This window comes from Mugil cephalus, chromosome 9 (assembly GCF_022458985.1).
Source record: "Mugil cephalus isolate CIBA_MC_2020 chromosome 9, CIBA_Mcephalus_1.1, whole genome shotgun sequence".
NCBI classification, from domain to species: Eukaryota; Metazoa; Chordata; class Actinopteri; order Mugiliformes; family Mugilidae; genus Mugil; species Mugil cephalus.
The window spans coordinates 7,792,808-7,819,611 of NC_061778.1; the positions used below are offsets into that span (position 1 = coordinate 7,792,808).

A 26,804-nucleotide genomic window follows, 5' to 3' on the forward strand; every position below is an offset into this window, starting at 1 on the left:
GTCCGTGTCCACCCCTTCAAAAGGAAGTGATTACAGCCCGGGCCTTGATCTGCACGAGTGCTCCAGGAACCCGCTGGCAGGGCAGTGCACGTATTATTACCAGTGTGTGTGTGTGTGTGTGCGCCGTGGCTTCCGCTTGATGTGCGCCTTTTCATCTCCAGTGCCATCTCTTCAGGAAACAAAAAGCAGCCCATTCTGTCCTTTTGAACTCACCAGGTGGGGGCAGCAGTGCAGACCTGAAGCGGGCAGGTGACTCTTCTGTGGTCAGACGGGTTGCGTGTGGCTTCTTTTATATTTTAATAAAAAAAAATAGAAATAAAACCCAGAAAACAGATCTCTCAGGAGCCACTCGGCTTCCCACAACAACTACAAATATTAAAAGCCCACAACGTAATCAGTTATGATATGTCCACATTTATTGTGCAGTGACTTTTATATACATTACATTTTATACACCTAATTTACATGAACAGAAATAAATTAATCTGCTAATGTTCGTTCACTCGTCTGGCTTTAGTGTTGCCACTGACACAGAAATCTTTGAAGGAGGAGAAAGCACAATAATTCCAAGTGACACATGAGTGACAAGGCAGTAATATGAGTCCAAGTAACCTACTTTCCATTAGTGTTATATATTACATACATATAAAGAAGCAGTTGGTAAGAGATTTGGCGTCGCGGCTTCACGTAAACCTGTTCATCACTGAGATTTGCTTTAATTGGATGAGCTTTACATTTGGAGACGAGTCTCTGTTGAGTCACACTCGTCCAAGCCAAATTTTTAGGTTTCAAATATACAGCTTATTTGACTTTTAATTATGAGGAAATGACAAAGCTTCTTAAGCAATAGAAAGCCGATGGCGACGAGGCGAGATGATTAATATTATGTAAAAAATGGCTTGCTGTAGATGACAGGGTGTTTAAAAATGAATGTTCCATAAAATATATTTCTTCATCGAAAACAAATATAAGATTTTTTTATACAAGATTTGATTTCCTGCCTTTTGTTCCTGATCAAATTTACCAAGACATCTTACAAACTGCATCTTTTACATTAGAGATGACTATTACTATTGTGCTACATACAGTATTGATCACTGACAGACACACAGAGATAAAATACACCTCGGTTAATTAGTGTGTACTTTATAAAAACTAAAGCTAACGCGCTAAATGTGAAAATCATCTCGACTGTGTACATTGTAGTGTGTGGATTCAATAAAAAATACATTAATCGGAGCGGCACACACACGCACGCACACGCAAATAGTCAAAAAATGTGGCCAAGGAAAGAATAAAAATAAAAACCACGGGAGAAATCGTCTCTCAGTTTTTTCCATTTGCACAAACTGTAAATAGAGACAGCGACCTGCTCGCATCGTTTACAGCGTGAAGGAACTGACAGGAAGTCTAACTCTCTACTGCTAGCTTATGAGAAACACTGACACTAACTAGAGTGACATGCCTATGTAACACAAAACAACACATCAACTCCAGCCTCCTCTTACCGTCTACGGAAACACAGAAAGAATTTACAGGATACATTGATGCTGCGAGCAGCGGTAACTCTAAGCTATCAAAACATGCAGCTTGTGGTGAGTTTCTACAGTACTATTGAGTGGTCGTTGGCGGTGGCGGCAAATGGCTGTGAGAAAACCCAGAGTTTGTCATTCTTATTTATTTATTTTTTATTATTACTACTATTATCTATATCACTAGATAATGATTTTCAGCATGGCTGTGTCGTTCCATTAGCCTCACACTCAGATCTATTCAGACGCACTGAAGTGGACGAGTAACCACGCGGCAGCCACCTTGTCACCACACCATACTGGAACATCTGATTATTGCACACTAGCACTGAACTTGCAAATGTTCATGCAGGATGAATGAGAAACACTCAAATCAGTGGTTGCTCACTATGTGACAGATGACCATACAGTTCTTTGGAAGACTAAAATACATTGTTTGGGAGCGTCGGGGACAGAACTACAATCTAACATGGTGGAGATTAGGGCTGGGTATAAAAACAAAAAAAATAGATTTTCTCATTCAAATTGGTCTTCATTTGAAAGATCCCATATATTTTTATTTTAATATATGCCATTTCCTGCTTCCTCTAGTTAGAAATGAGTCCATGAGAAATGTTGTGAGGAAGATCCACAACATGACGGAGGCTGTAGCTCTGAGCCCTGAAAGCTGATGTGTGGGAGCACTTTGGATATAAAAATCATGGAAAAAAAAAAAGCAAAGCCACATGCAACTAGACCTGGCAGTGAAACCAATGACAACACTAGCTTTCAGGAATCTGAAATATCTCTAAATGAATCGACATTGTGAATCGAAATAGAAACAGTTCATGAAATATGTAGTGACACCCAGCCCTGGCAGAGAGAGAGAGAGAGAGAGAGAGAGAGAGGTGTAGTGATGTTTTTAAAAAGAGTGTATAAGGATCATTGACACCAACTAATGACGACTGCGTTACAGTACGATTCTTAAAACAGTAGAAAAGAGAGGAGTCATTGCACTGAGGAGGAGATGAGAGCATTTCTGCGAAGGAGTCTATTCAAGCAAATTCTAGCGCCTGCATGTAAACTATAAATTACATCCATGTCCAACATTCATAGCGTTGTTTCTGTTAAAACACAAAAATAGTAAAAGACTCACAGAAGGAATCCCAGCAAAGGAGACATTTGATGCCGGGGGTTCATCTGTTCGGAGGCGAGAGTTTAAAATCCTTGTTATAAAGTAAGAGTAAATCTTTTCAGACGCACACTTTTCCCCACAAACTACTCCACGCACTAGACTAGCGACTAGACAAGTGAAACGGTCATAAGGCGAAAAACTGTGGCAGAAGGATGAGAGGAGGATACGCGAGAGTGAGAAGGGGCTGTGGTGATGGACTTGGGTGTTAAATGGACTGTGAATCATCTTCGCTCCGACTCAAGGGGATTGAGAACCTGACCTGTAGCTCTTAAAGCTCCCCAGGAGACTCTGCACCCCTTTCTTGACACGTCGAGCCACGGAGTCGGCGGGAGGAGTGGGCAGGCAGGAGGCCAGACTGGGCGGACGTGCATCCAAACATTTCTGGTAGCGAAGCTGTGGAAAGGAAACACACACAGAGTGTGAGTGGTGTTTAGCAGTCGCTAGACGTAACGCTGCGTTCACCACATGTAATCCGTCTGCCGGGGTGTGGGAGTTTGACTCACCATGCAGGCCGCCTGCACCGCCTCGCTCAGACTGGCAGCGTTGGGTTCGCACCAGAACATGTGGCAGGTGAATTCTCGGGGACCTTCGGCCATGATGAAAGCGAAGGTGTGGACGTCCTTCCCCACGCCCATGAAAGACAGGAAACGCACCCTGCACTCAGACAGCACCTCCTCATCCTGGAGGCAGAAATGTACACAGGAAAAACGTTTTATGTTTACGATATTCCCTCTCACTGTCCATTTTGTATGTGTTAATGGTGAATTACAATAATTTAAAGTAGAGAATTATTCTGTTCTTACAAAAAGAAAGGTGAATTTGTTATTGTGAGATTAAATTAAACTCAAACTAGATCTTCGAATATCCTTAAATTGACAACAAGGATCTGCTGATCATGTCTTAGTGCCAGATGCTACAGCGACACCTTCAGAAGACGAGTGGAGTCCATGCGTTGCTGGGTCAGGATTGTTTTGGTGGCAAAAGGGAGACTTACGCAGGTCGTAATGTTATGGCTGTTTGGTGTGTGTCACTCAGCTTTGATTGTGTAAATATAAAACTGTGAAGTACAAAGGATTTAAGACCTGCAAGTTGTAGGGTAAGGGTAATTTTACCTCATAAAGTGCTCAACTTAACTTTTTACACTTTTAATACTTTAGTCACTTGTTATACTTGTTTGTTTTATTGTCACCTGAAGATGAATGTTGTGTTTGGACATATCTGTTTTGAGTGCCAACATAAATTCGTTGTAGAATTCCATTTCTGGAGATGCTCTGCCTCAGTCATCCAGCAATTAAAATCTGGCCTTTCTCAGTCACTCAAATCCTTCCACGTGCTCATATCGCCTGCATCTAGCATCAGCTTCTAGGACAAAATGCTCACGTGCGGCCTAATATATCCCAACCACTGACAGGCGCCGTGAGAGTAAGATAATCAGAGTTATTCACTTTACCTTTACGTGGTCATAATGTTATAGATGATCCGTGCCACTAGCCACTTTTATACTGAAACATATTGCAAACATGCAACCCCAGGTTTTAATGTTAAATGTTGAGTTTGTTTTCTTTTACCTGACTTGAAAGTATGGTGAGCGTGGCCGGTGCGACGTTCACAGAGACGGGAATCCACTGATTTTTATCTCTGCCATTCACGGCCGCCTCTAGTGTGTCATTGATTATATCCATACCTGACACAAACACAACACATGATGCATTAACTACTTAGTCATTACCACAAACTATGAGTTTTAAAGCACAAACGTTTCATTATTATCAAGTGTTTTCTTACCAACTGGCCTCGCCACAGCCTCGCAGCCAAGGTAATAGACCTGGAAGTGCTGGAAGAGTTCGTTTTTCGGAGCAGGAAACTCTGTTGAGAAAGAAGGAAATATTACGTGATCCGTTTCCCACTTTAAACTGTGAGCATATTCAAACCGTCTCCTTTTAATTTACCTTCAACGGGGATGACCCCAGGTTTGCTTGGGTCAGAGTTGAGTCTGCTCACCCCCGGCTTGGTCGCCTTTCTCTCCATCATTATCTAAAGTTAAATTAGAAAACAGGCGAAACTCAAGCAAGAAACTCGCAGCTGAATATGAACCGAGACGCTGCACTGAATTCATAATGAAGCTAAATTAAATCCGGTGAGGGCTGACCTTTGAGCACATCTCATGCAGGCTGGTGGCGATGTTCTTGGCGGGAGAGTCGCAGCGGAAAACATGACACTTCAGAACTTGGGTCAGGTTGTCTCGAGCCACATAAGCAAAATCCCTGCAGGTGAAGTGAGACGGAAAAGGTCACACTCGCACATTCAGCCATCAATACAAAATAGAGGTGTGAGATAGCTGGAACAAACATATACACGAAGCACAGACTCACATCTACACTGGAAACGACAAGAGCACAAGTAATCATGTCACACAACTTTTAAGAGAGTAATCATTAATGTATACCTTTCCCTGTTCATGGCGGAAATGCAGCATGAAAGGAAAAACACAATTGTTAGAAGTTAGACAGAGAGGAGGCAGAAACAGCCGTTAATTTGTGTGTAATGTTAATAACGATCCAGCAGAGGGCAGCAGCATCCAGTAAAAAAAAAAATCAGGCGATGAGATTAGTCTCCCAATAAATGTGAGACTCAACAAATTAAAGGCAGAATATTAAAAATGAGAAACAAAGCCGTTGCCCTAGAAAAGTCACAAAGGATATCTACCAGACGCTGACTCAATGAAAAATTAACAGCTCCTTTCCAAGCAAAACCCGGTTCATAAGTTAGAGAAGTTTTTATTACTAATTTATGTGAACTTACTAGGAACGTGCTTTTGTTGAGCACTAAAACTACATAAATATGACATAAAAGTGTAAAATAAAGATGGGATACGAAAAGATCATTTCCTTTATGTGACATTAAAATTAAGTACTTTAAGAACAGGAAAATTATCTGGAGATAATATCGACCTTGACTCAAAACACTGAAGTGTTTTGACCTTGACTCAAAACCCAAATAGTTTCTCCTTATTAATCCATCTCATTTGACCTTTTGAAGCGTGCTTTGTTTCAGCAAAATTAAGAGGGTAGTAAAATAAGTAGTGCGGTTCTTTGTGTTCTTGTACTGTGGATACTGACCTGCCATTGTCTCTGCCAACACCCCAGACACGGATGCTGCCAATTGGCTGAGCGTGAAGCAGAGTCTGTCCCAGAGGGTCGATCAAGTTCATCGTGTCATTCTCCAGCACCATTAGCATGTCTTTACCCTGTCACAACAAACAGGTTTTTAGTATGAGCAGCCAATCACCTTTCCTATCAAAAGTCATTTGTGGGTTATGGATTCTACGAGTCATCAAGAATATTGGTCAAACATCCTTTTCTTTTTTGTTTTTTTTTAAATGGCTGGGGGAGCATGATTCTGGTTGGCCACCAAACAAGAACAACAAGTTCAAATGTACCCATCGAAAAGAAGGTATTATATAAAGCTCTTACATAAATGACTGTGAAAGCGTAAGCACTGACCTCTCCCCAGATGCCAGCAGTGTCATGAAGGTTGTGTTTGTGATAAGACAGCTGCCTGATGCAGTTGTTGACAGCAACGCTGCTCTTGCCGGGTGCCATGTCCTCCTCGGACATCTCTACCCAGCCCAGGGAACGCACTGCAAAACACTGACACGACAAGGGTGGCAAGTTAGTACAAAACAGGACCACAAACAATGACATCAAGACAGGAAGGAACATTTAGGTGTGTTGGGTTGTGCTCATACTTTGCCTTCTTCTACACTCATCATTGCTGAAAATGCAAATAGCTAGTAACATGCAAATGTAAGCAAAAAGGTCACCATTTGCCCTCAAAACTCTGTAAAAAACTATCAGAGACAATACGCTGAACCACGTGCAAGAACTTATCCCAAGCGCCTGTTAGTGAAGAATTACTAAGTCATTCATCTTTGTGGGTCTATATTTAGAGTTATTACTGTTATGTTTACAAGGACACTATTATTCGCCTCCCGTAACCGCCTCAATCACAACAAACTGCTTCGATCAGAAGGAATTTTCAATAAAATTGAGAGATCTAAACGTTTGATGACCAATTAATAGGAAACTATTAGCTAATAATAACCATGTAAATACTTGATCCTTATCTGATCTCTCTGCTTGGAATAAAGATATTCTTTGTGCGAATGCACGTCCCACATGGGAACTGGAAAGGACAGAAACGACAAGTGTACATGTCTGTACGTATTGGTCACCCACTGCTTCTGAATGAATTCATTGTTCTTCAACCAAGTTGTGAAAAATAACTTCTTCTGTTACTTTTCTGGCAGATTTGACATTCCATGACCGTGACACATTATCAGATAATTTTATTTAGCATCGCTATTAACAGTTTAGTTGTCCCTAATCAGCATGAAACCATAATTTAGACTCGGCATACAGGAGAAATCCAAGTGAAAACAATCATTTACCTTAGTTTCTAAATCAGTGCAGAGTGGAGCGAGCTTCTCTTCTTCCTCCGACTGGGAGCAATTGTAACTACAAAGAAAAAAAAATGGTTACAAAAGGACAAGAAACAAACTATGAAATACAAACTAGTCAGAAAGCTTTAACACAACATACTTCAGGTTGATAGATGCATAGCGTAGAGTTGCTCCTTCAAACTCCTTCAAACTTTGATCAGATGCAACCTCTGCCTCCTCCTGAAAACACACATCAGACTTAAAAATTATAACTTTGCTCAGATTTTCCTGGTAAAGGATTTAAACCTAACGCTAATAGTTAACCAACTATTGACTCTTAAATACACAGATGATCAAACACACCCGAAGTATAACTTACCTTCCACAGTTCCCCTTCACCAGCAGCTTCATCTGTGCTGGAAAGTTGAGCCCAAGATTCCTGGAAAACATAAAAAAGTAGTAATCATTAACTAGAGTTCTACATTTCAGTGTCTCTATTTAAGCAAAAAACATCCATTAGCCTTCACCTCAGGTTCATCGCATGGTGTAGTCTCCAGGGACATGGTGGAGGACATCATGGAGTCACCAACTTTACCAAGGGGTGAAGGAGGCTCCCACTGGGTGGTGCCTGTGGGGATGTGCCAGTAGTATGTGCCCGACGTATCTCGCACCCTCATCCATCCTGATGGCAGGTCTGTGTCTGTCTCGAAAGCACTGGAGTCCCAGAAGGACTCTGAAAGCCAGAGGGAAAAGGGAGAGGAAAAAAATAAATAAAAATATGAACCGGAAATGTTCAGTCTCAGGCTTTAGAAAATGTCCATGCTGACTGTGCAGAAAGAGGCAAGAACAAACAAAGTCAAGACAAGGATACTTTAAAATGCATATATATATGCTGACGATAATAAAACAGTGGGGTCTTAAAATAATAAGGGAAGGCGCCTGACAAGGAGATAACATTTAACCTTGGACTGCTGTCAATTTTCTTCATTAAATAAATCAATGTTTTGATTTTCCCTTTTAACAATTCCCTCTATTTTGTATCTGAAGATGTGCTTCAAGCATTAACTCGGTGTGCGTCTCTTTACCTCTGTTGCCATTTGGAGAGCTGTCGGTCGTGTTGTCCTGGGACAGGGCCGGCCAGCTGGACTCTTCATCGCTTGGCGTCCCGTTCAGATTGGAAAAGAGGAGGCATGGATTTCTCCCCACGACGCTGCTGCCCTCTCTCTGGGACTCCACATTACCCTGTTCCTCTGCCACCTTTTCCCCCCTGGTGTCACCCGATGTCTCCTCGTCATCCTCTGATTTATTTTCCTTCTCTTTATCGCCCTCTTCTCTCTCCTTCTCTTTCTCGTCTGTCGACTCCAGCTTCAGGGTATCGATGAGGAGCGGCTCATTGAGGATGTTCTTGGACTCCTCCTGACTGAGGCCAGGGGTCAGTGCTTTTTTGGGAGACTTGATCTGCTCCTCATTTCCCTGTTGTTCGTCCTGAGTGGTGTTCTGGAGAGGGAAGTCTTCCTCGTTTCCATTCTGGTTGATATTGCAGTTGTGGTCCTGCTCCTGATGGTTCTCTGTTACTTTCCGCAGCTGGTTGCGGCCTTCTTTGACCCACTTGGCATTATTGCCAGTGGACTCCTGGTCGCACCAGTGGCTGCCGTCATTCAGCTTGTTCTTAAGCTCTTCATCTTGCTTTTGTTTATTCACAACGTATGTCATAGCTTCATCGTCATTACCACCCATGGTAAACGTCCATGTAACTGCTCTGGTGGAGAAAGATGCAGTGATTTATTAGCATTAGCATGTTAGCGCCTTTTAACGGGGCTAAGACAAGAGTTTCCCGGTAGACTTCGATAAAATGTGTAGTGGTTGCTTGAAACAGATATATTAAAGTGTAATCGCGTTGTTACAAGCAGCAATAAATAATACATTGTCTTTAAATAAACTGCTTATGTCTCGATGCAGATAATGAAGTACGTTTCTCGTTCGTATGTTCCGGGTTCGCTATTCTCTGTGTGACTTTCGCTGCAGGATTCTTTGTACGAATACGAAACGCACTTCAACGACTTCACCTCCCATTTGCCAACACGACCTTTTTTCCCTCAAACTCTGAGCTCAACATAGAGTCAAACACAAGCGTAAGACATTATTTCAGAGCCAGATATATGTTTGTTTAACAAGTCCAAGCACTCTAGAAGGCTGCGTCCTAAAAATACACCGATATTCAGCAAGATGCCACCGCCGCAGAATAACGGGCACCATCCGCCATCACCATCTTAGCTACAGGCTAACTTTAGCTTCTCGGTTAGCAACCTAGCTTAGCTAACGTCTCCAAACGGGGAAATCAAAGCCAGTGCAGTAACGCCGATTTATCAAGCGTGTGTTAATTGTTATTACTCACCAGCTCCTCCAAGTCCACCTGTCGTCGAAATATGCTGCAGTGTGTGAGCTAACTACATATTTCCAGGAGTCGTGAGGGCTCGCTTGGTTTCTAGGTGGTGTTTTCAGTCAGTGGGCTCGGCCAGTGATGGAGGACGGACCTGCGTCACGGATTTACGTCACTGACTGCTGCCTCTCACAGGACCTTAATGAAATAAAAGTCAGATATTATGACTGTTTTTGGCTTTATTGATCCGGTTCTGCTGATTTTCAATCTCTCATCCCCCAAAGTCAGCATGCAACATCAAATACTAGTGTCTGAATACGAGATGCACTGATTTCTGCTCCAGAAGACAACAAAAAGTCATCCTTTATTAATAGATAGATACACTACCTTGTATCTATCGCCTAAAGTACCCATTCAAATAATTGAATTCGTGTGTTCCAGTCATTTTCATGGCCACAGGTGTAAAAAATTAGGAACTTAGGTTTGTGGGGCTCAGTGAATTTCCGCATGGTACCATGGATGAATGCCACCTGTGCAACAGGTTAAAATGACAGAGTGGAGTCAGTACTGAGGCACATAGTGAACAGGGGTCACCAACTTTCCTCCAAACTTCATGTGGCCTTCAGATTATCTCAAGAAAAGTGCATAAAGAGCTCCATGGAATGGGTTTCCATGCCCGGACAGCTGCAACCAAACTATACATCACCAAGTGTAATGTAAAGCGGAGACGTCCTCTGGAGTGACAAATCCCACTTATCCATCTGGCAGTCTGATGGACCAGTCTGGGTTTGGTGGTTGCCAGGAGAACAGTACTTGTCTGACTGCACTGGTGGACTTTGTTTATGATGGACCAGATTTTATTCAAGGTTTTGCATCTGACCCTGGTGTCAGGGACTCTGCCCCCACCACAGAGCCCGCTAAATTTCAACCCTAGAGTGTTATCGTAGGGTATAAAACTTTTTTACATTTGCGAAATCTTTCAAAATGTTAGTTTGTGTCCAGTCATGAAAACATAGTTCACTTTGCCTCTGCGCTTCATAGAATCTGACTTCATGACAAACTGACATTTATGAATCCAGATGTGTTTTACAAGTGTTAAACCAATGTGAGAAACTAAGTGAAAAACTGCATTTAGCCATTTGTAATGCAATTGTTTTAAACTATTAAACCACTAGAATTTGGAGATGTTAAATAATTTAAAAGTACCAGTGCATCGAACATTTGTCTCAGATTAAATTACTATTGTGTGATAAGTAACATAAACTCACTTAGAAGTAAATAACAGAATAAAAAACAAGCACACATATGCATTCATGAAATATTAAGCCGTGGTGATAGGAATATATAATAATTATAGGATTTTTTTTATTTGAGATATAAAAGCATAATGAGCTTCTTTTATAATAAGTATTTATATTCGTGTTTGCACCTTTATTATGATAAGTAATTTGTCAGAGTCTAGTCCACACAAGGTAAAAATGAGCCGTTAGCGTAAACATCAACAGCCTGATGCTGATCCCCCAACAACAAATGCACACTCACTCAAGTTATCCATATGTTTTATTTTTAATATATTTATATATAAATACATACATTTGTATAAGTCATTCTTGATTTTGGCTTCAACCTGTGATTCGGCACAAACAAGCAAGCTGGTGGAGGCACAGAACGGATGCAGGTAGAGGAAACAACCCATGAGATTGGTATAAAGTCCGAAGCAATCCAGAGGACCAATTTAAAAAAAAGAAGAAAAAAAAAACATTGCAGGATGTTACGTCCAACCCCTTTACGTCCCAGTCGAATTGTGTTGGCAGCAGCTTCTGATGTGACCATAAAATCTGGAACAGCCTCCCTCAACAACTCATTTTAACAATCCAAGAATAAAAGACAGTGTGGTTGGTTGGAGTGTTCATTCCTGACACTACAAGCGAAACAGGACACATGGGAGATTTCTAGTATTCAACATGAAAATAACACTCGAGTTAGACGCAAACACTTTTACACATCTTGACAGAGACTTTTTGTTCACCAGTAGGGCTATCAGAACAAAAGCAATATTACAAAACAAACTGAATGTACACATTTGAGTAACACAGTTGATTATATTAAAATAATTAACAAGAATCAATGCATTTTGACTGTAATATTTCACTTGCTGCACAAGAAAAAGGGGGGAAAAAAAGTTTGAAATGGTACCAAGATCAGAGTTTGGGACCAAAGCTGAATATAGGCCAAGCTCATCTTCATCACTGCTCATTCACTTTTCAAGTGTTATTATTTTCCGTGTTTAAATGCTTGGTGTCAGTCATGCTTGCCCGGCTTCACAACAAACCTTTCCCCACAAGGCAAGCTACGGGTTAATATCTTTTTATCATGAGCCACCGTTATCAGGAGCTTCTGTTACCAGCAGACCGTCATGCTGACCTCCACAGGTTATTCAGCCACATGATTACAGTTTAGAAGATGAACAGTAAATACTAAGCTCCCGTGGAGACGGTATCAGCAGATCAGTGACAGAATCATTAATAAAAACTTGATATCACATTGGGGGAAAAAAGGAAAATATAAAATAAGTGAATGCTGTTGGACCTATCTGAGATGCAGAAGCGGCAGTGACACATTGAACGCAGCGGAGTTTAAGGCAATACTGGTAAGCACCACACCACCGTACTATTATCGGTCAAATCTGGGGGTGAGATATCCGGAGTCGGTTCAGTGATGGAGGGCACGAGAGGGGGGGGGGGGTTTCATTTATCCTGCATTTTTTCCAAAATTGGCACAATCATGTCAAATTTAGGCCTCTTTGCCGGGTCTTCGTTCATGCATATCTTCATGAGCTTGCAAATGTGGGGGGAGATGCCAGGGGGGATGGTTGGCCTCAAGCCCTCCAGGGCAATCTAAAATCCAAAACAGACAGACATTACTACATTGATTAAACTACTACTGTGAGACTTGCCTGCAGGCGGTGGACGTTCAGTTTCTTGTCTAATGAGCAAGCTGTCCTTCTTACCTTCATGCCGATCTCCATGTTGGACAGGTCAGCGAACGGCACTTCTCTGGTCACTAACTCCCACAGGAGGATGGCAAAGCTCCACATGTCTGCTGACCGACGGTTGATCTCTTCTGGCTTCTTCTGCAGAGCTGGGCAACGCAGAGAGGAACAAGTGAAGGTTACACGGTGAACTATACAACAGCTTCACTCTACATTAGGCAAAAATTGTTTCATTGTTTGTTCAATTTGGAGAGATCATTTGGCAGTAAAGAGCAAAATTTGTCCAAGTAACAAGAATAAATATTTTGGCGCGCGAGGCTCCAAGGAGAAGCGGACTGAGCCAAGTCCCAGATGAAGTCGGTATATCGGGACAGGAAAGCCCCCGGGTCGACATGCTGGTGGTGGAGGAGGAGAAGCTGATAGTGAAGTGAGTGTTGAGTTACAACTACGAGTGCACAATTTAGATGTGCAAAGATAAAGAAGTGCAAAATACTCAGAAGAAATACTCAGACCAGCCCCATAACACATTCAAAGTCACTTAAATCCACTTTCTTCCTCATTCTGATGCTTGGTGTGAACTTCAGCAAGTTGCCTTGATCACTTCTACATGACTAAATGCATTGAAGTGCAGCCATGTGATTGGATGATTTATCTTAACAAGCAACTGAACAGGTGTATCTAATAAAGTGGCAAGTGAGTGTATTTTATTTAAATAAATTTAGCTATTACTAGAGATGAAGTCCTATCCAGGTTCTGTCTCTGGTCAGTTTAGACTATTTTCTGCTGCTCATTCACTTTCCTACAATGTCAAATTTGCTCATTTCAACATCACTGCTCTCGTTCAATGAGCCAAACATCCTCACGTTCTTTAAAATTCACTGCAGTCTGCCATGTAACCCTCCACTTCCCCGTCTCCACCTCATCCTGGCTGTCCAGGGCATCTCAACTGAAGCCTCCATCAGCCTGTCTCCTACACCACCACCGGATATCCTGTCTTCATCTATCACCTGGTTCTCTGCTCCGTGTCGTTGCTTCTCACACAAGCTCTTGTTAGCTCGTCACCCTCAAGTGATTTGTCCTTCTTGAAATATATTACGTGCAGCTGAACATTCATACATCTATTTTTACATGGATGCCAATTAACCGTGAGCCACGTACAAACATTTCTCGGGTATCACAAAGCCTCATAATGAAATGACTCTGTACGACTAAAGAGAAGCGCCTCATGAACACGCCTCCCATGATAAAGTCCTGTGAGCTTTTACTCTGCGATGTAGCGGCTATATTGCGTGTTGCTATGGAGACCACATTTCACAGCAGAGACGAGGAGAATAAATGCCATATGCTGTGGTTCGCATAAGAAACACACACACAGCAGGCCACAGATAGAACAGAAACAGAAAGCCTGGGTCATTTCTCCTTTTTACCAAAAAGTCAGTAAAAGAGGACGAATGCAAACAGGCAAGAAAACGTTTATTCTACAAAAAAGTGTATCAAGGTATGTGTTAAGGCACCGTGATGTAATTAGCTGATGTTAATCAGATTGTAATGTCTATGTAGGTGTTTGTGTTAATTTAGCTAACACAGTAGCTTAAGCTGTCAATCACGTTTTGTAACTCTACAAAATAAAAAAATGCAGCATATGCATTTAACACAGAGCCGTTGTTCGGGAATCATAAAGGACATGCAGCCTCTTTTGTTAAAATATAAACTCCATGTTTTACTTGCGCGTACGCACACGCTCCTTCCATCTGTTGTGTGGTGTCGGTGTTACCTGTGTACATTTGCGCCACATCAACAGCAACCCTCCGCACGCCCTCAATTTCGTGGTTCATAACACACTATACATAAACCGTATGGATGCTGTTTCTATGGCAACCGTAAACCCCCTTTTCAGTGGATTGTCGTTACTGTTTGCATCTGCGCCGCGAGGCCCTTTGGTTATTTTCACATTCTTTAATCAGTTTACAACCTGCTCGGCCTTCGCCGTATCTCGCGGGGAAATCTCGGCTGCAGATTAGATTTGGCTCAGAGGCCGTCCAGCGCTCCCTGCATCCATCACTGATGCTGGAGCTCGTGTGGCTTCAGCCGTCCGCTTAGATCTGTGCTGTGTGAGTGATGCCTACCCTCGGGGGCTACCCACGCCGGCGAGTACATCCTGCCCGGACACTGGAAGGAGAACTTGACGTCGGCCATGCTGATCCTCGCCGTCATGTCTTCATCGATCTGTGGAAACGAGATCATTGACCGTAACTTCAAATTGCACGGCGGAACACTTTTTATTAGGCAACACAATTTCCTTTGGTGAGTCACTCACCACGACACTCTTGCTGTTGAGATAATGGCGTGGGATCATGGGTTCAAGTGTGTGCAAGAAGGCCATTCCACAAGCGATGTCGAGAGCAAATTTGACCGCCTGCATCTGGTCCACCACAAAGTCTGACAGCAGCACGAGGAACAATTAATAACAGCTTTAATTTAATAACAGCCCTTTCACCACAAAACAGGACGACAGTGAAATTGCTGCCGCATGAAAAAAAGACGGTAACATAATGACAAATGCTTGGATCACAAATCCCAGCAAGCCACCAAAGTCGGTGACGAGCGCGGACTTTGTGACCGGAGTAGAGATACTCACTGGTGCCTTCATGCAGCACGTTGTAGAGGGAGCCATAAGGCATCCAGTGTGTGATGATGATGGGGTGGGGGGCGGGAGGAGACTGGCATGCTCCCAACATGGGTAGGACATTCGGGTGGGAAAATATCCTGGGATGAAGCCCAAGAGGGAAGGACGGGGGGAGAGAGACAGACAGACAGACAGACAGACAAAAAACCCACAGAGGATTTCACGTAAACAGGCGACTTGTGTGAGATGCAACTCCCCCGAAATAAATAATACGTAATGCAAACAGACAAATGAGTGACCACAACAGCAGAGAGGAAGTCAGCGGATGAATAATAACCTGAGCTTGGGATACTCCTCGTTGAAGTCTCTGCTTTTCCTAGTGGTCCAGTCACGAACTTTAAGCACCTTAATGACAATTTCATTTCCTTGCCAGCGCCCCTGCCACAACTATGGATGAGAAATGAACACAGAAATTATAGAAGGAATTCATGAATAGCATTAATATGAAGCACAATCATATAAAATAGGAAAATAAAGTACCTCTCCGGACTGGTTTTCATTTATTTTAGTGATAAGAGAAAGCTGTTTGTAGTCGATGCCTGCGTGTTTGTTCAAAGTGCCATTACCTAAAAGGACAAGATGTAAGTGGAAAGTTAAAGCTCAGACAAAACTCACCTAATTAAATTTACACAGAGGGAAAAGCAGTGAACATTTAAAACCTAGTTAAGAGGTCAGCATGGAACATTTTTTTCGTTTCATGCATTTTCCCTTTCACACGGATGGAAACTGGTCAGTTAATTATTAGTTTTATGTGTTGTTGAGACTCACGAGGTCTGGTTCTGGTGGTGCCTTTCCAGAACGTGTCCTTGAAGGGAATTTTAGTCAAATTCTGTCCCAGTTTCTCAGCCTTTTCTGGATGGGGGAGAAATTAAAGCTTATTAACGCAAAGCAGCAAAACAGAAAGGAGGAGTGCGAGATCCGTATGATGCAGAGGAAACGATCGGCTTAACACGCACCTTTGAGGAATTCACGCAGATGAGGTTTGGCTTTGTCCATGGGAGTTTCCCCATATTTGTTACAGATGCTCACCTGAGCCCCATTAATCACAAGGTCCTGAGGGAAAAAAGAAAGAACGAAAGGAAATGTTGCAACTATTTAAAAAAAAAAAAAAAAAAAAGCTTTACCGCCACCAGGGGGCGCACTAACCTCAGCCACTTGGTCTTGGCCCCAGAAGCAGGCATAATGCAGTGGCGTGTTCCCATGTTCATTGGCTGCATTTGTGTCTGCTTTGCACTGGATCAGCTATAAAAAAAATAAAAAAAAAAAACAAAGAAGCAAAGGATTATATGCAAAGCAGGTCAGATGTTGTTTGGGATGTACACAGAGATGAGTGTTAATGCTGACAAGAAAGAAAATGTGGAGGGTTGTATCGCCTGTGGACACATACCAGAGGAACTAAGACATGCCTAATATTAAACTCAATAGTTGCCTGGCAGCTATTCTAAATCAGACACCCTGCAGCAGAAGCCTCGTGTTATGACAAGAGGTCTATCTTTATATTTCTTTCATGGACAAACTATCACACTGTCAATAAATCATTTTACTTAATTGGTGACTTTATGTTTTTTTCTGTTGGACAAACCTGAACTGCTTCACAAACATGTACACCAGCTGATTACAGACATGCAAGTATATGACATGTCTTTCAAATTTGCTGCAGTTTTACATGGTGCACCATTTAACTACTGATGCACACAAGTAGTATCCTTAAATAGTTAATTATTTCAAGTTATTTTGGTGACAAATAAACCCAGAATAATGACTGTTCTTCCATAAACCAATGAGGCAGTGAGCAGATTTTGTAATCGTACTTTAGTTGCTGATGGAGGGACTGCAAGAACAGACAAGACCTTTTTAATATTGCTGTGCAGATGACTTCACGTCACGTTTCACAATATCCTGTGTTTATGAAGCAAATGCAACGTGATAAACCTGACACCACAACATGTCTATCACTGGGTAAAATAAGACCTTTCTAATAGCTGAGAGACCATAACTGGACCATTTCATAGTGTCAGTTTTACTGTTGATATACAGGAAGGAACCTTTTCCAGTGTCACCGAGCCCCCGTGTTTACACGAACCCCACCTTTCCCACGATTTCCCGGTGTCCGTGGCTGGCAGCCAGGTGCAGAGGCGTGTCGTCTCCCCGGTTCATGACGTTGATGCGAGCTCCTCTCATGATGAGCATGTCCACCACGCTGGAGCGACCCTCCCTGCACGCCCAGTGGAGAGGGCTGAAGCCGTGGTCGTCTCTGCAGCGACACGGGAGCATTCACATTTAGTTTGCATGAAATCATTCAGCGCAGCAAGGACTGAAGGGAAACTACACCTAGCTATTAAAGTTTTAGATGTAAATATTAATAACTCTGTTGCATCAGACCGAGACTCTGGTTGTGTTACTGCTTTGACAATAACAATATCAACAAATAAGCCCTAACAGAAAACTATTAACCCTTAAATATAATTTCAGGATTGTAACTCTTTAAATACCAGTATCCTCGTTACATCAATATTTTGCAGAATTTTATGATAATAATAATAATGCATTGGTTTTATACGGCGCTTTTCATTTTTAGATGCTCAAAGTGCTTACAATTGTCTGCATTACTCATTCGCTCACACAGTCACACCCTGGTGGTGGTGAACTACCTCAGTATTCACAGCTGCCCTGGGGCAGGCTGACGGAAATGCGGCTGCCAACGTGCGTCTATGGCCTCTTTTCGACCACCACCAACATCACGCGCAGTCACACACCCGGGGGCAGGTGGGTTAAGGGTCTCGCCCAACGGACGGACTAGAGACGGGGCGGAATCGAACCGCCAACCTTTCGGTTAGTTGACGCCCTAACTCCTGAGCTGCTGCCGCCCACATTAAGATTTCACGGCTTTGTGTACGTGTACATTTTTGCGACAAACGTGTCCAGTGGGTGCAAAATGCATCACATGTGAGAAATGTGAGAGTAAAGACACTGCATTTTAAAAATTTGACTAAAGAAAAGAGCTCCTGCAGAAATTCATGCCACCATCTGTAACACAGTCAAAATGGGGGAAAAAAAAGCTGAAAAAAGTGGTAAAAGAATTAAATTTAAATATTCATCAGTTAAACCATTATCTGTTTCTAAACTTGGATAATAAAATTGTGAAAAGGACCAGTAAGTTGCACACTTCTACAAATGAAACTTCCCATCACTGCAGCCACAATGTGTGAGCAACTACACAAAAAAGATCCAGAGAAGTCTTTCTGACCTCAAAACAATAAGACATCAGTGTGAGGACAGTATAGTCGTTGTATACTCATACTTATTAATCTAAAGGACGTTGGTTTAATATCATGCTCTCACTGGGTGTAAGCAGCCTTTTGAATGTAAATAATACAGCTGCATGTCTAGTTACAGTCAGCTCAAACTATATCCACACTATTTATGCTGATTAATGACCAAATATAATAAACAACATCCTTCTTAAGTCTTAACTTTTGTTTAATATCACTGCTATCTTTAGGTAAAACTTAACCCTTTTAATGTATTCTTCAGAGCCAATAATAAAACCTTCATGCAAGCTGAATATCCTGCAATTATTGGCAGCTGAGCGCATCTTCAGGCCACGTCGAGCCACGACGCTGTGAATAATGAGGCATTTGTTTCATTTGTTACTTCTGACATTTTCCTCCTTGTGAAAAGGAAGTTGATGCGAGGAGTTCGGGCAGAGGCGGCAGCTAATCGACGGCTGGCACTCATCATTCCTGTGAGTCCGGGCGAAACTGGCAGCGACACATGTAGGACGACGGCCTCGGAGAGTGATGGAGTGCCTCCTCCGTGGAAAAGATAAGGGCAGAGAGATTAAGACACAGGAAGAGCTGAGTGACAGAGAGACTTCCTTCAGGGGTGTCGAGCTGTCGAGCGTCTTTACCGTGCCTCGTTGTGGTCACATCCTCTTTTCTAATGACGCTCTCTCTCTCTCTCTCTCTCTGCAGAATCGCTTTGTTGGCTCCAAAACTGCAGCGCTCATTACATATTCGACTTTTCCTACTGCGTGTGAGCCTCACTGCCTGCACCAACAATCCTCCTCGTAATAAAGTTGCGCACTTGTTCTGAAATTACGAGTGGGCACACGGCATAATAATAGGAACTGAGAACTGAGGGAGTATTATTAATCTGCAGGAATTTGAACCCTCGGCTCCCAACACCCCCACGCCCACTCCATCAACTCACACATCTTTCACAGCTCGGCTCCAAACAGCAGAAAGCGCCTCACAGAGACCCTCAGTCCGACAACACACATTTATCTGTGCGACCAAGCGTCGTCATGCCGGCTCTGCTCAGAGCGCAATTTCCTCTCAGACCAAAAGGCCAAATCCTAAAAACTAATTAGCCCAAGTTTATGAGAGGAAGGTTCCCCACGGACTCACTTCTAGGGTTTTACTGGCTTTCACTGCTAAGCTTGAGTCGGTTTGAGGGAAGCAGTTATGAAGTTAATGGCTTTATTATTTAGAAGCAAACACGGTAAACAGAATCTCCATCCCGCTCTGTTGGATGTTAGACTCACTGTTTGCAGTAGAGACAATCAGCTGATGATAGATGACAGCTGATCGATCCCTTAAACACACAGTTGAAGAGCTTTTGCCTCCTCAGGGCTGCGCTCCTCCCAAATAAAGCTGTGTGTGAAAAACAAGTGATAGTTATTTCTACGTAAATTCACCTCCTAAGCTAATTAGTTTTTGTCTGAATCCTTTCTCAGAGCTCAGCTTCTTTTTTAATATAAATACCAGAAACTTTTCTTGGATGCTTCCTCAGTTTTCCTGCCACAGCCTCCACCATACTCCTAGCTGCCCCCCCACCTCTTCAGCTCTGGCTCAATGCATCTTAGACTCACCACTATAGCAAAGTTGCTGCAGAGAACACAGTTATTACATAATCTAGACTTGTTTTGGAATGGTTATTTTAATTAGTGCTGTCTGAACTGGCTTGGGACGATTATGTACCGATATGATACGATACGATACGATACAATAAGATACAGTACGATACGATACGATACGATAATCCTTTAATTCATCCCTCAGTTGGAGATTAAAAAAATAAAACATTTGAGCATGCAACTTTAGGAATATTTTTTTTTACCAAGTGCTTAGTCCATTATTAAACTAATCTGACAAAAAATTACAAAAATAATCATTGGTTACAGCAATTCACTACAGCAAGGTAAAATATTCGAACTGACTCTAAAGCCATAAAAGATATTTGTTCAGTGTCTTTGTGTCTAACACCATAAAACAATTAAATTAGACACGGTGTGACAAATGTTACTAGAAATAGAAAATGAAACGTAGCTCAACAGCTCTTGTTAATTTTGAAATCACATACTAACTTATTTTGCAGAAGCACTCGGCTCGCACAGCAAATGACTGATCAATCATTCTCATGTATCGGCTTTGTTTACCAATCGATACCAAAGACGAGCTGAAGCGCTTAATCTGAAGTTCTGTTAAAATAAGAAAATTATATCATTCAAATAATTATTTACTGAAAAACAAGCATAAAAAGGCTCAAATCCTCATAAAACTTGAGAATTGAAAATGTACTTGGGAGAGTAGCGAGGCTCGGCCCCCTTGTGTATGTGTGTATTTCTATCTTGTGCACTTAATATAGGATGGATTTTCCCTTTAAGCTAACTTCATCCACCAAACCCAGAGGCCCTTGAGTGCCAGGGTTTTTCTCCGGCTCACCCCTACCGCACTGACTGTGGTAATTTATTTCAGGCACTTCCACCTGCCAGCAGAGCTCAGCTTGGCAGACTGAAGAGCCAGAGGAAGAGGCCTGTCTGCACCCTGTATGTCTCTGCGCCGACATCCCACCAGGTCGGATAACAGGCCTCAGCAGAGGGAAAACGAATTTACACGTAACCAGCAGAATAAACAAATGATTTTTCTTATTCATTCTGTCATCTAATGACAGCTTAATGGATGCAGGTCATCTGATACAGCCGACAGGGATCCACAATCTATTTGTTGTCAACATTTTCACGAACAAATAAAAAAAATGACTTAAATTTACTACTTGACTAGTCGGTCATGTGAAGCTCTGTTTGAAATATCAAGTCTGGACAATGGCTTCAGACTAAACAGGGACTGATGTAGGATTGCATCTAAACACAGAGACACACAGGACGACAGTGTGTGTCATAGTTTGCTGAGCATCGTTGTCATTCGGCAGCAAAATGAGTGGCTGTTTAGCTCAGTGGACCACAGCGTGAGAAGAGAAATAGTGAGCCCGGTTCGTTGGGCACACACAGCTCTTCTTAGCTACCTATCCCGTAAGCCAATTGTAGCACTTCCTCTTCCCCCTTTTAAATGATGGATAAAGACACCTGCCAGCTGCTGGTACGAACACTTCTTTAATATCAGATCGTATGTGACAGCTGGCCAATGGATCTAGTCTTTATGATGTGTTCATGCGCAGCTTTTTGGTCTGACATGAGACATCACAGTTATATTTTGTTCCAGGTAGTTTCATGATGTCGATTTGGTGCGTCTGAGACTTCAGCAAGCAATCATATTATAATCAAATCCTCAATTAACTGTCTGATCTGTTACATATAAGATAACCAGCGCTGACTCTTACGGTGGTAACCAGACCGAAAAGCAACAGATTTCAGTGCGTCATATTTTAATTGCCACCCCATTCAGCTCTTTTTTTCCTCTAAGAACTTTATAGAGAACTTTATCGTGCAAAGAAGAAAAAAAAGTCAACATGCCGACAGTACACGTGACTTTACATCAGTTCTTCACCTGCGTGGGTGGAAGCGAACCTTCAAAATGTTATAATGACAAACGGTTTGGCTGTACTTCACCTGAAAAGATGCAGACTCTGCAATCTACAGCAAGCGCTCAAAGGCGATATTGTGCAAGGGAGGTAACACCGCAAATTTGATTAAACATCTGACGTAGCACAGCATTTTTTTCAAACCTGAGAAATGTACCGTCTTTGATAGCCTGCGACACCCCACGCCAGCCCCTAATTATAATAATAGTTATTTTATTATGAAATTAATATTCTGTTCAACCTGCACGTCACAAAATGCCTTCAAAATAAAAATGCATTGGTTTTGGACTAATTTTGTATATATCCGATTCTTTGAGCACCAGTTCGGGCCCCGTTTAAGCACCGGCATCATATCAAAAATACCGGTTTGGTGCCAGTATCAGATAAAACCTTAACGGTGCCATCCCTACAACAAACTCAACATCAAAATCTTATCCAGCCTTCTGACGACCAACCCCCCAAAAGAACATTTCAATAAAGTTTGCAAAGTCACACCCATCCAGTGGTTGGCTTATAAAGGGCTTAATCAGATCGTGGGTCAGTAGAAAGATAACCTTAGCCATCATGTAAGATTGCACAACATCGTTTTTGATATAATTTGTGAGCCAACAAACCTAATAATCTATGAGGGCGCTGAATTCATTCCTACCTGCTTGAACAAGCAGCCTGACAACTGCCAGCATGAAACAGGCTGACACTAAGTTACCTTATAAAAGTCTGCATTCAATGAGCAAATCTAGCTCCAAACCACACAAGCAGTCTCAACCCATGGTTCACAATCACAACTGAAAGAATGTGCTCTGCTCAAATTCTTGTTCACACATATGCTGCACAAAGTTTGTTTTCCATGCACGTCTGAGAAGTTAAATCGAGACAAATGTGTCATAATTACACATTTAAAGTCCAAACACAAGACAAGAGCAGAGACATCAGTCGTCTATAAAGTAAAGATGGGGACTTTCAGGAACAAAGGTCTTATAATGTGCATTTATTTTGGGGTATATTACTTTAGGAGTGAGGCCAGTAGTCATTTAACGGTAATTTAACGGACAAGATTTGTCACTTTTGTTGTGTAAAATGCGACAAAAAAGTGAAACTCTTGGATTTTTACTCGATGTTTGGACATTATAAACTATTCTATTATGTTTTATAGACAATATGATTGAAATATCATTGAGATAAATAAGATAAAATGACTAAAAACAGGTTAACTCATGAACAGCTGTATATATAAGATGGGAGTAGCCCCAGCTAGTACAGAGACAGCGGTGAGGATTATACAGCAAATATTTAGGAGATTATGTTTTAAACTTTGCAATTATGTCTCCTAAACTTAGAGGAAGCATTGAGGGGAAATGAGTGGAGCTATCTAATACCACTGGGAGACAAAATACCGGAAACATATCAGTGGAGGAGGGGAGGAGGGAGGTAATGTGTGCCGCTTAACTGTGCATTCCTCTTTAAAAAAAAAAATAAAAAAAATCACTATTTGGCCACAAAGATTGTCTGTGTCTCCCAGCCCTGCCCACTACAATGATCTCCTCCCCTCTCTGTCAAGTTTGGTAGGTGGTAAACGGCTTCCCTGAGGCCCGCGTGTTGCTCCTTGTAAGGAAATTCAGCATTCCACTACTACTCTTTGTCAGGGGATTATATCAGTGTAAACACGGCGTAATCTGGGAGCACAGAAAATATTACAGGGAGGATCTGATAGCGCAGAGTTAAGCAGAGTTTACTAAAATACAGATAAAGACGAATGAGAGGTTCTTTTGGGAAAAAAAAAAAAAAAACAGAATATAAGGTTTTCACCCAAATGGGGGAGGATATGTCAACCGGAAAGGGGAACTTGGTATGTAATCAGCTAATGGGCAAGTCACATGTGTGGATGAATGTATTAAGACTCTGTCTCACAAAAAAAAAACAAATAAAAGGGAAAAAAAAGTAAACAGGAAGTCAGGGAGGATAAACAGCTGAAAGAAAGTCTATTTAGGGCTATTTTTTTAATCATTTAAATAGCTATTTTTGAAACAATATGATAATTAACATATGTCTAAATCTGTATCTCTGAAAGACAAACAGACTCTAATTTAATAACAGCAATTAACATAAAATGTTTCCTTCAGATAAGTCCGTCTCTCTACAAGCAACAAAACAGTTTCAAAGCCTGTCTTATTAGTGTTATACTTGTCGTTTACAACTACTGCAACTATATTTAAATACAACTAAATGGAAAAATGCTGTTTGATTTTGAAACAATGTCTTGTGCAAATGCATCAACATCACAAGTTACTGAAATATAGAGAAAAGAGGCAAAAGAAAATGGAGTAGCTTCAAGGCACACAGTCAACATAATTAAATGGATGAGTTCATTCTTTCCTTGTTTGCTCTGAAAACAAATATCGGTACTCTAAATCTAGACTAGAAACATCCAAAATACAAGATTTGTGGGTGGTCATGCAAAGTCCTGCCAAGTTTTTCCTTACACAGTCGGTTGAAGAAAGAAGAAGAAGCTGCGATGCCTAATGACTAATATGCAGATAAATCATAATTACAGAACATTCTGCACTTCCCTAAATCTTCTCCAGAGTTATTTTTTTTTATATATCTGTGGAGATTTTAACTGTAGCAACAGCTCTAAGCGTGACTAACAGTGTGATCACAGCAGGCTTCCTGTCCAACGTGGTGCTTTTGAATTACTCTGCTGGTATTCTCTGGACATAAACATGTGTGCAAAAGGAAATGGGTTCAATTTTAGGCCACAATATCACTGGGGATTCAAAAGGCGGGCTCCCTGCCACCCCCGGAGACTTTGTTAAAGAATGCAACATTTAGAGTAAGCAAAAGACACTGCATATTTCTTTGAGAGTCTCATCCATTTCATCTGGCATCACAAATTCATGCTGTGGCAAGTCTTGTGAGCATAAATTCAACTCCGCCAAATGGTTTTTGGCTTAAGACTAAGACATAAGGGATTGATTAACCTCTTTTGATACTTACTTAAAAAAAGAAAACTAGCTAATTAAACTACAATTAGTGTGTTAGTATTACTGACTATTATGATGAACTGGGGATCATGCCAGAGTCTGTCATGCTTAGGGGTGCAACAGATTTTTTAATTCTATTTGAATCGCTGGATAAGTGATTTGTTCATTCAGGACGCCAGTAACATCCTGCCGACACAAACATACGTGACAAAAATAAACCGTGGCTCACCCTTGATTGAGGTCATTCTCTGTATTGTCCAACCATAAGCGCACCGCCACCGCATTGCCCTCCCGGCACTGCGTGAAGATGTCGTCCATTTTTGCCGCTTTATAATTATTATTCGTCTCTCAAAATGCACCTCTGGGAGCAGATGCAAAACTAAACTGGGACAGAGGAGAGAGGCAGCATCAGTCCCTCATCCGGGACAGCGAGGGACGCAATCACAGAGGCTCAGTGAAGGTCACACAACCCTGAAAGGGAGAGAGACACAAAAGGGAAGTTTCCCCGTTAAAACTCTTCTTTTATTTTTTTAAAGCAGCTTTTGATCGTTTGGTTTAAACCTCAAATACAAAAGCAGAGAAGCAGTGTTGGGTAATCTTATCCACGTTAGTAATACTGGGTGGGTATGCAGTAGACAGCATCGTGACTCACAGGCAGATAAACATTTAGAGTTACATTCACTTCCTTAATTTGCAGATGATTGACAGAAACTATACCAACAGTCATATTCATATATAACCGTCAAAAGTATGAGTTTCTCTGTCTTACGTGGCACAAAACTGTACGTTTTTATGTTATTATTAACTATTGATTACATAAAACAGTCTTAATAAACTAAGACCAAAGCATTAATAGTGAACTTAACCAACAGATAAATGGTGGAGGGTTATTATTTTAGTCATTTAAGTGTGTACACGTTACACAAACACAGAGCAAGCAGCGTGAATGAGTTCATATTTACACTACATCTAAACTAGGACCAAATATCTGTTGCCTAAATACAAAGTTTAATTTCAACACACCACTGAAGACAGGGTAAACTAATGTGGCAGCTAGATAACAGTTTAGACTAAACACAACCAGCATCGATGACGGAACAAATGTCGAAATCTGCACTTCACTGCCATTAAGCCACAGTTCTCGCAGTTATTTCGCATAAACCCTGCAACAAGCTGGTGTCAAAGTAGCGACTCGACTCATTGTGCACTGGCTTCACAACAGCCTCTTTAGCTGCACTGCTACATAGCTAACACAGAGGAGAGGGGAAAGCTCACAAAGATAGCCGGCTCATCCTCCAGCCTGTGGCAGCATCACCCAGATCTTTTCATTACACTAGATACAACATAAAAGAGTGGATTAGCTCCTCATGTGTGGAGCATCCTCCACTGGTTAGCCTGCTAGCAGCTTTATGCTAACAAGACTGTCTCCGTTGACGCTGATTCACTGATGACTTCCTGAAAAACCATAATTTTCCATTGTAATCAAGTCAAAGTACAACTTAATTTGACTCCCTCGTGATACACCTACCTGATATATTCGCCTGTTGCGGTGTAATGTCGTTAGAAGAGAAGTTATTACCCCCAGTTAGACTGAGTGCTGGGAGACGTCCACACCCTCTGAGCCGTACGTCGTTACGTACATGGCTGTAGGGACATTGAGCGCCTCGCCCCCTACAGGCCGCAGAGAGAACTGCAACAAACTAAATATTCACCCCCTCAGGTCATGTTTTTTGTATCCACTAATGATTACATTTTACTTATTTATAACACAATACAACACAATACGCAACATAGAC

At 41.8% G+C, this 26,804-nt stretch overlaps 2 protein-coding genes across 5 annotated transcripts; both read right to left on the minus strand.

Moving 5' to 3' along the window:
* Positions 1-394: 394 nt before the first annotated feature.
* On the minus strand, positions 395-9,686 carry apbb1 (amyloid beta (A4) precursor protein-binding, family B, member 1 (Fe65)). Of its 3 annotated transcripts, none has more exons than XM_047593609.1 (15): positions 9,543-9,686; positions 8,233-8,906; positions 7,675-7,880; positions 7,527-7,586; positions 7,308-7,387; positions 7,157-7,223; positions 6,210-6,356; positions 5,826-5,953; positions 5,153-5,158; positions 4,856-4,970; positions 4,656-4,740; positions 4,492-4,572; positions 4,275-4,390; positions 3,210-3,386; positions 395-3,099 (listed from the first exon to the last, which is right to left on the minus strand). In XM_047593609.1, the coding sequence occupies exons 2-15, from the start codon at positions 8,882-8,884 to the stop codon at positions 2,944-2,946; spliced, it is 2,076 nt and encodes a 691-aa protein (XP_047449565.1). In that variant the 5' UTR covers positions 8,885-8,906; positions 9,543-9,686; the 3' UTR covers positions 395-2,943. The 3 variants fall into 3 exon arrangements, with proteins under 3 accessions (XP_047449565.1, XP_047449566.1, XP_047449567.1); XM_047593610.1 differs by having other exon boundaries at positions 8,233-8,901; positions 9,543-9,675; XM_047593611.1 differs by lacking the exon at positions 5,153-5,158.
* A 1,383-nt stretch (positions 9,687-11,069) lies between these two features.
* On the minus strand, positions 11,070-26,687 carry LOC125013895 (integrin-linked protein kinase). 2 transcript variants are annotated; one of them, XM_047594828.1, is made up of 13 exons: positions 26,537-26,687; positions 25,238-25,479; positions 17,294-17,459; positions 16,352-16,447; positions 16,162-16,258; positions 15,974-16,057; positions 15,686-15,771; positions 15,483-15,592; positions 15,158-15,285; positions 14,837-14,958; positions 14,646-14,745; positions 12,538-12,668; positions 11,070-12,424 (listed from the first exon to the last, which is right to left on the minus strand). In XM_047594828.1, exons 2-13 carry the CDS (start codon positions 25,324-25,326, stop codon positions 12,275-12,277), a joined length of 1,359 nt encoding a protein of 452 aa, XP_047450784.1. In that variant the 5' UTR covers positions 25,327-25,479; positions 26,537-26,687; the 3' UTR covers positions 11,070-12,274. The 2 variants fall into 2 exon arrangements, with proteins under 2 accessions (XP_047450784.1, XP_047450785.1); XM_047594829.1 differs by having other exon boundaries at positions 26,588-26,655.
* Positions 26,688-26,804: the final 117 nt, after the last annotated feature.